At 39.0% G+C, this 13,471-nt stretch overlaps 2 protein-coding genes across 3 annotated transcripts in view; both read right to left on the reverse strand.

Moving 5' to 3' along the window:
- ankrd12 (ankyrin repeat domain 12) overlaps positions 1 to 8,342 on the reverse strand; it is a 44,410-nt gene extending 36,068 nt beyond the window's left edge. Inside the window, 1 exon segment of the mRNA XM_032531958.1 lies at positions 8,080 to 8,342. The gene's annotated coding sequence lies outside the window, so the exon portion shown is untranslated.
- A 1,490-nt stretch (positions 8,343 to 9,832) lies between these two features.
- ndufv2 (NADH:ubiquinone oxidoreductase core subunit V2) overlaps positions 9,833 to 13,471 on the reverse strand; it is a 7,854-nt gene continuing 4,215 nt past the window's right edge. For both annotated transcript variants that reach the window (XM_032531963.1, XM_032531965.1), the window contains exons 4-8: positions 12,527 to 12,643; positions 12,212 to 12,380; positions 11,656 to 11,765; positions 10,159 to 10,235; positions 9,833 to 10,031 (exon numbers count right to left, since the gene is read on the reverse strand). In XM_032531963.1, the coding sequence (XP_032387854.1) occupies positions 9,938 to 10,031; positions 10,159 to 10,235; positions 11,656 to 11,765; positions 12,212 to 12,380; positions 12,527 to 12,643 (567 nt within the window). In that variant the 3' untranslated portion in view covers positions 9,833 to 9,937. The remainder of the gene's footprint in view (positions 10,032 to 10,158; positions 10,236 to 11,655; positions 11,766 to 12,211; positions 12,381 to 12,526; positions 12,644 to 13,471) is intronic.

Consider the following 13,471-nt stretch of genomic DNA (forward strand, 5'->3'; position numbering starts at 1 on the left):
GTTACGCAAGTAACCTAAAGTTATCATTCATAGCATTCATTTCGATGTCTCACTATGGGATATGGAGACTTCCGTATTGCCAGACAGGCTTATCTCAGCAACCACCGGCACTCATGTAGCAATGCTCTGCTCCAGCGATGGCCATGTGCCACGCTCGGTGCGGAGACGTCAAGTCTATAAAACCGAACAAAAGTGAAGACCAGCATGCCACTGCACAAATGTCTTTTAAAGAAGGCACAGCATGCAGTAAGGCCACGAGTTGAGTGAGCATGCAGGCTCTGCGGGGCCAGCAAACCCTGACACGTGAAGGCCAGAGCAATGGATTCCATAACCCAATGAGAGAGGTGTTGCTTTGTCACAGGCTTGCCTCTGTGGGGGCTAGCCCAAGACACAAATAGCTGCTCAATCCATCGAAACCCTGTAGTCCTGTCCATTTAAATGTGCAGAGCACAAACTGGACACAGCGCATGCAACCGCCGTTCCTCTGAGGAAGAAAAAGGCGGGAAAGTGAGCGCCAAAAGGTCAATGGGAGAGCATGAGCCAAGCACCTTGGGCACAAAGGCAGGATTAGGTTTCAATAACACTGACACACCCCAGGGCAAACAGAGTACATGATGGATGTGCAGCGAGCGCATGAATGTCGCAAACCCGTTTTGCAGTTGCCAAGGCCCTGCTCAAAATTTTGTGTCCACAATGGCAAAGTCGAGCCCCTGGGTCTTTGTGTCTTCTGGTGTGAGGGACGTTAGAAGACATCTTCGTTAGCTGGAGTGCTAAACACGAAGATAGCCTTACTGTGAAACTGATAAGGCGGGTAACGCTCCAGTCTGTGGTGAGACCGAAGAGTTAAAGCGTGTCGAAGGCAGCTAGCTAACAGAGAGAGATATGCTTTGAAGCGAAAAGAGGTTTTAGAATTGTGTCCGCATTGTAGCGGAAGCTTTTTAAAAAGGGGGATGAACCCACCTGACGCACTCAATTACCGGCCAATCAGGATTGGTGTAATGAGATAAATGCTTTTAAGGAATACGCAAGGAGACGTATCCCATAGTGAGACATCAAAGCAAATGCTATGAATGAAAAGGACTTTTGCCTGAATGTCAAAGTTTTTTAAACTAGCACCATAACAGGGCTGCAACAAGCATTTACCATCAGTATTTACATTATTTAATTGATCCAGTTTTTCGATTTATTGATTAAGCTAATAATTTTAAAACTAAAATACAATTATGTCAATGACCACGAATAAAATGCGTTCAAAATTACTCAATTTAGCAGCCAAAAAATGAACTATTTGTGTAGGGGGACAAAACTCTTGTTAAAGATTTTGTAACAATTGAGTAGCTGGTTTCTATATACATTAAAAACCTGATATCTATGCAATCTCATTCGGACATTTATAGGACACGAATAAAAGTGCATTCGCGCTGGGGAGATCCTTCCATCAAACCAAATGCCCCAATTTTTCCTCCAAGCTGCACCAACAAATGACAAGAAAGTGTGACACCATGTGCACAGGCACAGTGGGTAAGCAATAAAAACAAATCAAATGTCTGAGAGGAAGACCGATAGGTAATAGTGGATGAAAAAGCTTCAGAAGAGCAACAAAAACAAGAGTAAAATGATTCAGTCAAAGAAACTTCTAAAAAAAGATGAGGAAGAGGAAATGAACATATCCAACACCCATTCTGAACAAAAAAAGCACTCAGTCTCACAGAAAAGCTTGTGAAATTGACAGTCATCAGTCAAGGTCACCCGATATCTGGCCATTGTTAAATTCATACATGTAGTGGGCATGGAGATTTAATGGTGGCATTAGCCAGATGGCAACGACGGTCAAAGACACATACTTTGAAAGCAATGTTTGCAGCAGTTGCGGCATTCGTGCTGCACAGAGGGTCTCACCTTTTGTAGTTTGGGGGGGGTGCTGGGTATACTCAAGTGTGACACTGTGCGCACGCTACAAGCATGCATAGATACGTTTATGCTCAGCGTATTGTACGTTGCAGTATTCCCTGAAACCTCAGAGGGCATACAGACGAAATAAATCTGTAAATAAGAAAGAAGTAGTAGAGAAGAAGAGACCGTACGTAACTGAAAGCAGGCTGCCTGGCAACAGTAAACACATCCTTAAACACAGACATACGGCAAAACTACAATAATCTACTCTCATTAACATGACCGTTGTTAATCTCCAAATCAAAACGACTGCCAGTAACACTGTAAAGGACGCACTTTCCATGAAGCAGTTTTATTTTATTTTTTTAGCTTTGACAAAACTTATGTTTTTCCATACTCTCCAGCAAATTTGTTTTCTTTTCCCAGCTTGGTGTCACTCTCTGATCACTTATTTAAGGCTCTTTGACTCCCTGTTGTATGTATATAGAGAATCATGCAGATGTTTGTACAGACTAACCTGCTCATCCCAGCAGACCGTGTTGAACTGAAAGCGCAGCGGGTATGTTGTTACAAAAAATCAGAGGTTTGCGACCATGCGCTGCAACAGCTCACAGAGCCTTCGTGCTGAATACGACAGCCATGGTGACGTCATTTTATGGCATGCGCACCTTGTGCCCAGAACACCCTGGTGACCATAAACCTAGCTTCAGGCCAGACAGTCATGGGAAGAATGATGGAGTAACTCTACTTACAGGAGGTAGTGATCTTCCAATGCTTCCAAAGGCTTTGTCTTTCGGTTGACCTACGTCAACATTACACCGACCAGCCTCTTTAGTAAAATTAAATAACATTAATTTACACATTCTTGTCACAGCGTAGGAGCGCACAGTGTTCTCGTCCGAAGACTGAACTTGTTCAGCTTATTATATCAGTGACGTTAACCAGTGTTGGGAGGAATTAGCAAGCTAACTCCGTTAGCTAACTAACATTAAATTAGAACTCCAATTTTAACTGGGGTACGGCGTTTACATGGCGTTCGAGAAATTGGGGTATTGCCTTAACCCAAATATAATCTTTTTTTGAACTGCATGGAAACGCACTGGGTTGCAACCTCCCAAATTATATGGACATGGCTTCAATGTTTTGCGAGTAGCCTTTATCTGGGTTCTAGATGAGCTGTGTTATTCCCAATGAATAACTCACAAGTGTGTGTCATATAGCTAAGCAATACGTTCAACCACATGTACAGTGGAACAACGTAATGCAATCCAGTAAAAAATACTATATTTGTCAATGATGTATTAGTTTAATTGTTAAGTGCGACACACAGGCCGCGTAACATCATGTCATTTGTTGTAAAACACAGTGGATGTGCCATACAGACAGCAGAAGTAGTACTAAACATTGTGACACAGCCCTACATGCCCGGAGCAGAGTGCGTCCATTATAATCAACTGAAGCTGTAACCCAGACCACGGAAGCTTTGCGTTGCACATGCAAAATGGAGAGCGAAACCGAGGAGAGAAGGTAAGCGAACGTTGTCGGTACCAGTTAACATGCTTGGTAGTGAAGAACACAGCACGGCAACGGATTCTGTATTTTACATAAGTAATGTGCGGGTGGATCGAAAAATATGGCTATCACTAAAACAACTAAACTAACAGTTGAAACAGTTATTGCACTTTTGTATTTGGATATCTAGGCTATATATAAAAATAAAAAGATCAATGGCATTAAAAGATAAATAGTTAATATACCAACAAGGAAAATGTTTGCAGTGTAATTTTGTCTGACTGGTACTGTACCATATTAGTGGGACTAAAGAGTAAAATATACTGCTAAAACACAATTAAGTTGAAATTAATGCCATGCTATTTTTAGGAGTTTTCTGAAGAGCTTTCTTTGTGTCAGAAAGCATAACATGTCAGAGTGACTGCAGAGATAAAAGGATACACCTTGACCTCAATAACGGAACAAAAAATTAAAAAGGTACTGCAGTCCTGATGCCAGAGTACCCATAATGCATTGTAAGAAACTGTATGGTGATATATTGCAATATAAATGTACTTGTCCTCACACTATTCACACAACCTTTAGCACAATGGGACTTTTCATTCAATCTCAGCCTAACAACTACCTGATGCATCCTTATTTGGAAAGTACACTTGCATGACCTTTATCAATTCTCATGTCCTTTTTCCTCAACGTGGTTGAATAATGAGAACTTTTCATAAACTTATCATGGACACTAATGGCGTGTTTCCATTACATGGTACCTGCTCGACTGCCGTTAAGGACACACCCGTCCGTTGCTAGCAATAATAACGCAGTGATTAGTGACGATTTAACGTCACCTTTTGGTATCGCCTCAGCTCGCTTGGAACCTCAATGGAGGTGATACTAAAAAAAAGTACCGGTTAGCTAGTACCAGGTACTTTTTTTTCATAATGGGACACCAAAAAAGGCGAGTAGAGTGGAGGCGAGTCGAGCATGTACCATGTAATGGAAAATCGCCATAACAGAGTACCTACTGAGAACGACTCCAAAAACATGTTTAGTAAAGTTGGAGAATTTGATCACACAATAACAAAAGGCATGCTAATTGCACCGCTTGGTAAATCACACCACATACAATTAACTACAAACTGCCTGTGTGTGCAGACCATCAACCAGACACCAAGATACATTTATATAAAAAAATAAATAAAAAAAACTAACTGATCTATGATCTCTTTACTGCAAGGGCTATGACAAGCAACATTTGTTTATTTTAGCAGCTAAAAAAAAAAAAGGTACTAAAACAAATGTTAATGGTCTGTTAGCAGAACTAATTACCATAAAATTATGTATTACTATGTCATCACATAATTTTAAGTTTTGCTCTCCTGAAATATCTTAATTGCTGTTCTGTTTCAAAAACACTAAATAAATACCAAAGTAACAAGATTATTTTAAAAAAAGCACTGTAATTATAGCATCTGTGCATTTCCTGGTCATCAAGGACTACATTTGACAGGTAGTCCTGTGCTTTAGATTAGTCATGTCAAAACATGATGTGTCATGGAAGATTGAAAGTGCCCTAGTTGTCATTTAACCCAAAGTACATTACCCTAGTCAATTTGAACTATAAGTTTCTCCTCTCTGGTTTTAGGTGTGATTACGAGTGAAATGAGTGTAGTTTGTAGTTTCTGTTACTCCCCTTCTTCCAAGGTACTTTGAAAAAAAAGAGACTTTATGCAAAACCCTGTGAGAATAAGTAGCAACTAATTAAATTAAATAAAAAACACGGCCTGATGCCACCACCCAATCATCACACACAAGGTGAATTTTACAATAGCAAATGGCCAAATTCTGATTGGCTTCGACGGCTTTGAAGCCAATTGGCAATTTTCTTTTTGATGGTACATAGATCTGTTGTATTAAAAAAAACCTTTGTGGCTAATAATGCCTTAAGCGACTGGTTAATGCTACATTTACATAAATCTTAACATAGGGTCTAGGGTTGGGTACCTAAACTCAGTGCCAATATGGCCTAAACGATTGGTATCTACCAAGCTGGATGACAAAGCAGATTTTGGTGCCTCATTTCAGGGGCATTTGAATGCCTGCGCTGCACAATATTTTGTTGTTTTTTTATTCTCATTGCAATTTCAAATGACGCAACATATCACAATTGGCTGCAACATATTGCGAAAGACACTCAGGGATTTTTTTTTCTGTTAGTTGAAAGAAAATAATAAAAAACTGCACTATAAAATGTAACTCACTTTTTTGTCTTGCATTTTATATTCAATTCAATGTTAAATAAAAAAAATGTTGGAAAAGATTTCCTTTCATTTGATTCTACAAGCAAAATTGAAAACTGTAGAAAAGGCAGAACTGAGTCCATTTTAATATCTGTTTATTTATCACAAGTAATATATTTATCGTGATATTCAACATTAACCCATATTTTCCTTATATCGCGCAGGACTACTCTCCAATACTCCAAAATGGACATAAGAGACAACAGAAACATGACCGCTTGTGACGCTAGTTAACACTACATTTGGCACAAGGTAACGTTATCGTACCGTAAAGCTCGTAGCTTAAACACGGTTAAAATGCTGACAGCTAATCCGTCTAACATGTGGCTGTATTTCACTCGAAAGGATTCCCACACTGGGACCAACAACAGTCTGCAGATAAAGACAATGAGTAGACTAGCTGCACCACGGCCACTGCCCGCTTTCAGGAGTTGTCAGAAAAACAACAACGATAGGAGATAATGTTGCATTCAATTGCACCTCGGAAGCTCAGTGTGCATTCAATGATGTTAGAAAGTACTCTTCTGGCATCTAATGGTTCTTCTTTTTGTAATTTAAAGGCAAATGACTGGTGAAATAAGTTGTTATTATTACATTTTAACTAAATCATTTAAATTGTATATGGCCTTACTGACAAATAAGCTGTTCTTTAATGTCACTAACTGTCATTTTGTGTTCTTATTTTTATAAGAATCAGTTCAGGCACTGGCACCGTTTTAAAAGTATTGTTTTAGCTCCGGTTCTAAGAGAAATATTTTTCACGCAACGTAACTAGCTTATTCTCGTAACCACTGAGTTAACAAAATAATCATTGAGCAATCATGACATGTTTTTGGATGTATTGTTGACCTTTTTTAAGCGCAATTGCTCGGTACAGGTAGTGCTCAGCAACAGAAAGGCTAACTGTTCCTTTGTAATCACAAAAAGGAACAAACTTCGTACTGTTGGGATCATTTTAGTTCTGAAAATTTTCAAAAATACCTCAATTAAAATAGTAACCCCTGCGTTTCTATTCGTGGAAATTCCAGCATGGTCCTGCTTTTTTGGGCTCTTTCTCTGCCTTACAAAAGACCTTCAATATATTGCATATCTGAAAAATGTGTAATTATTCATTCTTATTGAATACAGTGTTTACAATGTTTGAATAATCTAAAAAAACTTGTTTTACTATTATTAGATTCTATTGTTCATATATTTGTCCTTATATGTATTATAATTCCATTGCAACATGTTTATTTTCCCACACAATATTAATCGTACAAAATATATGAATGATATAAATAGCATTTTAAATACTTGCTATTTTATCACGATTTGGTACTGCCTGTGGTGTATTTGAATTTTGTATAAGCTTAATTTAAGTGTGTATAAATGCCGTATCTACAAAAAAAAAAGCTCTTTAAATTTAGGTATTTAAAATGTAAGGTTGACGTTTTGTTGGCTCAGAGCGCGCGCTACACGGACAGCCATCTAAAACAGGCAGCTTTTGTACCAGGCAACACACCCCCAAGATGTCACAGTCATTGGCTGGGAGGCGCAAGCTCCTGGTTATTCAAGCTAACGTTATGCTAGTTAATTGTATACATTTAGCAAAACATAACAATATACGCACACTAGATGTATACTAGCTATTATTCCAACAACTGCGCTGGTTGAACATAAACGGTGGCGTTGGCTAGATCATTGCAGACAACACCACCCACCTCACGGTAATGTCGCTCGTGCTTGTCTTCAATGACCAGCCAGCAATATGTTGTTGAGCGCTAAAACGTGTGGATAGTAAACATTAACGAGCTACGGTATAAATAGGTCCTGAAATATGTTGCACAAGTAGCTAAATGTGTTGTGTAACGTCACGGTTACTCTGTGGCCAACATAAATAATATTCAAGTTTCATGTTTTAATGGCAATATTTAACACAAGAGCAATGCACAGCCTGAGACAAAAGCCCACTGCAGCCCCTTCACTGCCCTCCCAACGTCCCCCCCTCCCTAGCGCTTGATAAAGCTAGCTAGCAAGCTCGTTTCCAGCCCGACATAGCCTCGCTAGCTGGGGTTAACCCAGCTCACTCTGCTTCGTCCCGAGATTTTCCTATTGGCTTTCTGTTCTCTCGCAAAAGACAGTGATCTGTTACGCAGATACGGGTGAAATTCAAGTTAGCAAAGCGAAAGAACTCAATGTGTGCATCGCACGTGGCACACAACTATACCAAGCCCACGCAGACACATAACATTCAATTTTGGCACGCAGTTTACTTCACGTTAGCTTACCATTAGCCTGCTCGTTGTACAACTTAGCTAGCCAGATGGCTAACGTTAACTAGGATTTTACCCTCTTATGATCTGACGCAATCAAACAACCAACCTTGTTTTGCGCTTACCTTTAAACTGGGTCACACGTATCCCACCGATTAATTCAGGTTCTGCTATATGTGAATATTGCGCAATATAAACAGTTATTTCCTAAATATTGGACGTTAACCGTAGCCTACGGCTGCGTGACGTTCATCGCTGGGTTTGAAAACATCCCAGCCGTTCGTTCGTCGCCCGTCCTCTCCGAGAAAAACCCAGCAAAATATGCAAGCGTCGTTCTCATTGGTCGAGGAGAGTCACGTGACCGCCTGAGCCCCCATCGAGTTTATACGGTCTCCGTCTGCTGGACAGACTGTAGATGGGTATGTGTGGAAATGATTTAACTCTTTGTTTTATCGATGTTGTGAGTAAATCCGCACTTTTAATGTTAAGAATATTATCAGGGCTTTCACATTGTGTCAGCTAGTCGTGTGTATAACATATGTAGATGGCTATAAACGTGTACATTTGGGACTAAACGGATTGGAGAAGGAGAACAGTAATGGGCACTTGACGTCATCTTTTCCGCTGCTGTCTGTTGCGGCCATGGATAACCTAAGCGGTTTGTGGGAACTTTCTCAAAGATCACGGTCGAGGTTAACAGTGGAATGACAGTTCTTTCTCGTGATCATGGCTAAATAGTTTAGCAACAGTTCCATTAATAAACTGAATGCCCCTTTCAGCCCGCCAACTCATTGTATCGGCCAGCTTTGAGATGGTTGCGCAGTGACATTTGCATCATGGTGTATGTTGCGCGCATGCGTCATGGTGCATAATATTATATGTTGCAGAGCAGGCTTGAAAGCTGAAAGTCGCAAGACGAAACTGGAGTGGGGGAGGGGCACCGACTAGACACGAAAACGCCACCGGGGTGGGATTGAAATGACAGAAGCAGTTGATGGAAGGGGGCTGTGTGTTGAAGGCAATGGCAAGAGGGTTTATCATGTAATAGCTTGACCGGATTAACTTTGAAAAATATCTGAGTGTCCAGATATTAATTTTACATGGCTATAACTTAACTATAACATTTAATTTTTTGGGTGGGGGGGATATTTGTAGCTAATGATAGTCAAAAATGGCATTGAGTGGTCTGAAATGAACTGCAGAAAGCCTTTCTGTAATATGTATACTGTCAAGCTAATGTGAAAAAATGAATTAAAAATAATCTTTGACATCACTGCATTAGGGATTCATTTGGATGTCTTCTTTTTTTGTTTGTATTACATTATTTCAGTTTTGGGGGATGGACTCATTTGCAAATGCCTTATGTGCCACAATTGCACAACTCCTTAAAAAGTATTTATGTACTGTATATACTGTATAATTGATAGTCAAGTGAAATCCTCTATTTGCTTATCAGAGAAAGCTGTCACTTAAGGTTGAGAATGGAAACAATACAAGCTTCTTTTCTTTTACAGCACAGCCTCACGTGGTAAAGCTTGGTGATATTTAACAAAAGACAATAGTACTTTTCTTTAATACTACCGTACATACTTCTTTGGTCCCCTAAAACAGTACAATGCAACAAAAAAGAAATCTCTTGACTGCAAGAAGTTTATAAGAAATAATTCTTAAAAAACAACAACATTGATGCTAGAAAATACCTGTAAGATACCTAGTTTCTTTATATGCATTTATATTTGAAGCTCTATTGACAAGTGTGCCTAATAGAGCTGTAGTCGTTGTCAATGCCATATTATAAATGTATTATTTGTACAATTTATTCAGTTATATTTCCTTGTCATTGTTGGGATCCTATAAGTGACACCATGACACCTAGAGCACAGGTAGATGAACATTTTATTTACACAACATGTTTGAGTTAAGCATAGTATAGGCTTCAGGGACAAGTTCCTTTTGATAAAAGCAGATGGCGACCCAAAATGTCTACAAGTCCGCTCTTACGCCGAAGCCTGGTCCTTTAGGAGGCTCTGTCAGAGAAGTCAATCCCCCTGCAGGCTCACAGGAGAAACGGCCGTTCCTGTAGAAAAAGGAAAAGAAAATATGTCTTATGCAATCAGTGCACGTAGAATGTTCCAGAAAATTCTGCAAACTAATTTTGATTGGTCAACCAGAAAAAAAACAATTCAAGTTGATTGTGTATGTACCTAGGCCCAGGTGGAGGGATTCGGCCTGCTTTAAGTTCATCAATAATGTCCTCAATGTCCTTAGGTGAGAGGTCCTCCTGGAAACAAGAACAAAGCAGGATAAATGAGAAGAAAGTAGAATAGTGCACTGCTTTTCACATCCTTCAATCTATATGAGCACCTTCTCATCCCTATCAAACTCAAGCCTAAGAAGATAGTGGGGAAGGTTAGGAGGCCACACTTTGGATATTAATTTTGCAATATTGCATTGAGCGCATTATGATTAGAGCTAATTATAAAAAAAACAATTTTCCAGACATATAAAGCAGATGTCAAAATGATTAGACTTCCTACATAACCCTTTTCAAAATAACTGTTGTCTAGGGCAAAAGGACATGCAGAATGTTTCGGCCCTGGGCCAAAACGGAATCAGATATAATATTCAAAATATCTAAATGTTAACGTGTGTTACAAAAGATAATTAAACTGTCGGCTTAAATCCACTTCATAAAATAACATTATAGGTTTCCTAAAGTTAGTGTTAAAAAGGTTAAACCAAATAACTGACTTGAACTTCTTTTTAACATAGGTAACCAAAGCAGGGCCGGTTCTGACAGATTATATTTAAACCCAACCAAATCACAAAAGGTTGTGTTTTACAACTATATAGTCTGAGCCAACAACACTAAAAAGGGCTGAGTTATTGCATTATTTACTGTGTTAATGTACATACAGATTGAATAAGACATTCACATTGCAAAACAAACGGACATGCTGTTCAACAGGCATATCTGTGTAGTTACACTAATCTTGCCTCTACTGCTCCTACAATGCTTCTTTCTACATTTTGAAGCCCTAAACGACCGCGATACATGCTTGTTCACAAACTGTACCATCTTGAATGAAAGTTCATTCATGCAATTGATGACAAAATTAATCTAATAGCCAAAAAGTATGGCTTTCAGAGTGCTAATTATTCACTTAAATTGCTAAACTAGCACCTTTTTCCCACCTTACTCTACTTGTTAACACATTGTACCTGTTCTGTCTCTAATTATCACAACTCAGCAGTTATAGGCGTTATAGAAAACCCCTTTTAGTCACTTTATTTCTTATTTTCTTTTTTTTAAATTGGGTCATTGTGCTTAACTTGCAATAACTATACTTCCCATGGCAATTGAGTGCAGAATTAGTTTTAGATCATTGTTAACCACAAATCCAAAAGCAAGCTTTTTATAGCACATCTGGTTCATAAAGTTAATCTCTCTCCAAACTCAGGTCATGCACAAGACAAAGTTGTTATTCCAGCCATATTATTCATTAAAGATACTTTTTCTGGTTTCCCTTCCCCCCCCATTTGTTTTGAGCCTCACAAGTGTAGACACCTGCATTGGCATCTCCAAAAAAAAAAAAAGAAAAAGGTATCACATTCTTTGCCAAATTCATTTCAGGCTCAAAACTAATTTTGGTATAATGTTCAGTTTTGAAGCCATCTGCACACAGTAGTCAAGCACTCACATAATAGTTGTCATTGATCTGGACCATTGGAGCATTTACACAGGCACCTAGACATTCCACTTCTATTAGTGTGAACATCTTGTCTGGAGTAGTTTCTCCAACTTTGATACCTGTGGAAAAACAAACGAGACGTACCTTATATTTAGCTAACCTCTTCTGACAAGCTGCAGATTATGTTACTGAATCAACAAATACTTTTAACTCAAGCGGTTACAAACATTTAAAAGCACTATCTGCACATTAAAAAACAGTAACACTATATTTGAGTTATGACAAAAAGTATAGCCTCCCTATTTGGATGATTAAAAGAACAAACAAATATGTGGGTGATTTATTAAATGCCACACAGATTGAAGTAGGACAGCAGTCGTCTGGCTTGATTTCAGTCTCATTATGTCTTCTTGTTTGCTGCTACAGCTCACTGTTTGAATTGCAGAGACATCTGTATATTTACATATTTGTTCCTAATTGTGTTTATCTCAAGTACACACAATAAAATCTGCCTTTTTAACTCTCCATTGCTGTCCCACCATAAAATGGAAAAGGGCTCTCTTACCCAGTTTGTTTTGGATAGCCTCCAGGATGCTGTCTGAGTTGCAAAGCATGCAGGGTGTTGTTGTGCAAATCTGAATGAAGTATTTTCCCACGGGCTGACGCAGGAACATTGTATAGAATGTTGCTACTTCATACACTCTCATTGGAGCGATTTCCAGCACCTCAGCGACCTGAATAAAAACAATTACAAGCATTCAATGAGGTTTCCTTACATGACACATAAGACATGGGCTTGTATGGCCTTTCGTATAAATGTTATCTAACGGATTCTAATGGGCATCACACAGCTGTAAAACAAATAGAAGAATCATTGCACCTTGTTCATGGCGGAGATAGGGAGCCATCCATGTTGCCTCTGGGCTAAATCCAACACTGGGATGGTGGCTGCTTGCTTATGTCCAACAGGGTACATTGAAATGATCGCCTCAATCCTCTACAGGGGGAGGGGGGGAAAAAAGATATTTCACAATGTATGTGGAGATGCACAGAATTAAAATCACTTTTTTTGTACAAAAATTAGTATGTCAACAATTAGACCAATTTAAAATATACAATGCTCATACAAAATTATTATCTACACAGGACAGATATTAAGATAAACCTTTATCAGGGGTATGATTCTTCCGGAAAAATCTGGCACAATTTCTGTAGCTTCTTTTTCAACTAAAACAATTCCTTTTATTATTTGGTCCCTACAACATTTTTGCTCAGGTATTTGGCAAAACCAACTAAATCTGTATATTCTCAAATAGTATGGCCTTAGCAAGTATTAGTTGTTGTATTTAGATAGATTGAAGAAAATATTCAGATAGATAAAAAAAATCAGTTTAAAGAGGTTTCATTTTGCCAAAAAAACCTACAACCTAAAGTGCCTGTATTTGCTAAATCACCCATCAACAGTACTATTCCACATCTCATAGAAAACGCGTGCTGAGTATGCAGGTTAACAGTCTGGCAGATGCATTCAGTAAGGCCGGCTACACACTGGCTGTGTCACACGAGCATGGCGTTTCTGTTGCGTGTCAGCTGCTTGGATTATTCTATGTCCTACACACCAGAAACATGTCTGACGCGGCGCTGCTGCTAGGTGACGTACAGGGAGGGCTATCTTGGGACACAGCGCCGGCATATTTGGATCACCCTTGTTCGGCACATGGGGAGAGAGTTGTTAAACATAAATCTATAGGCTACGGATTTGATTAAAGCAAGACAATGTCGGCAATATTGATAGGATATTGTTAATTTTCAACCCTTATGGGAC

The sequence above is a fragment of the Etheostoma spectabile genome, chromosome 12, assembly GCF_008692095.1.
Source record: "Etheostoma spectabile isolate EspeVRDwgs_2016 chromosome 12, UIUC_Espe_1.0, whole genome shotgun sequence".
Lineage (NCBI taxonomy): Eukaryota > Metazoa > Chordata > Actinopteri > Perciformes > Percidae > Etheostoma > Etheostoma spectabile.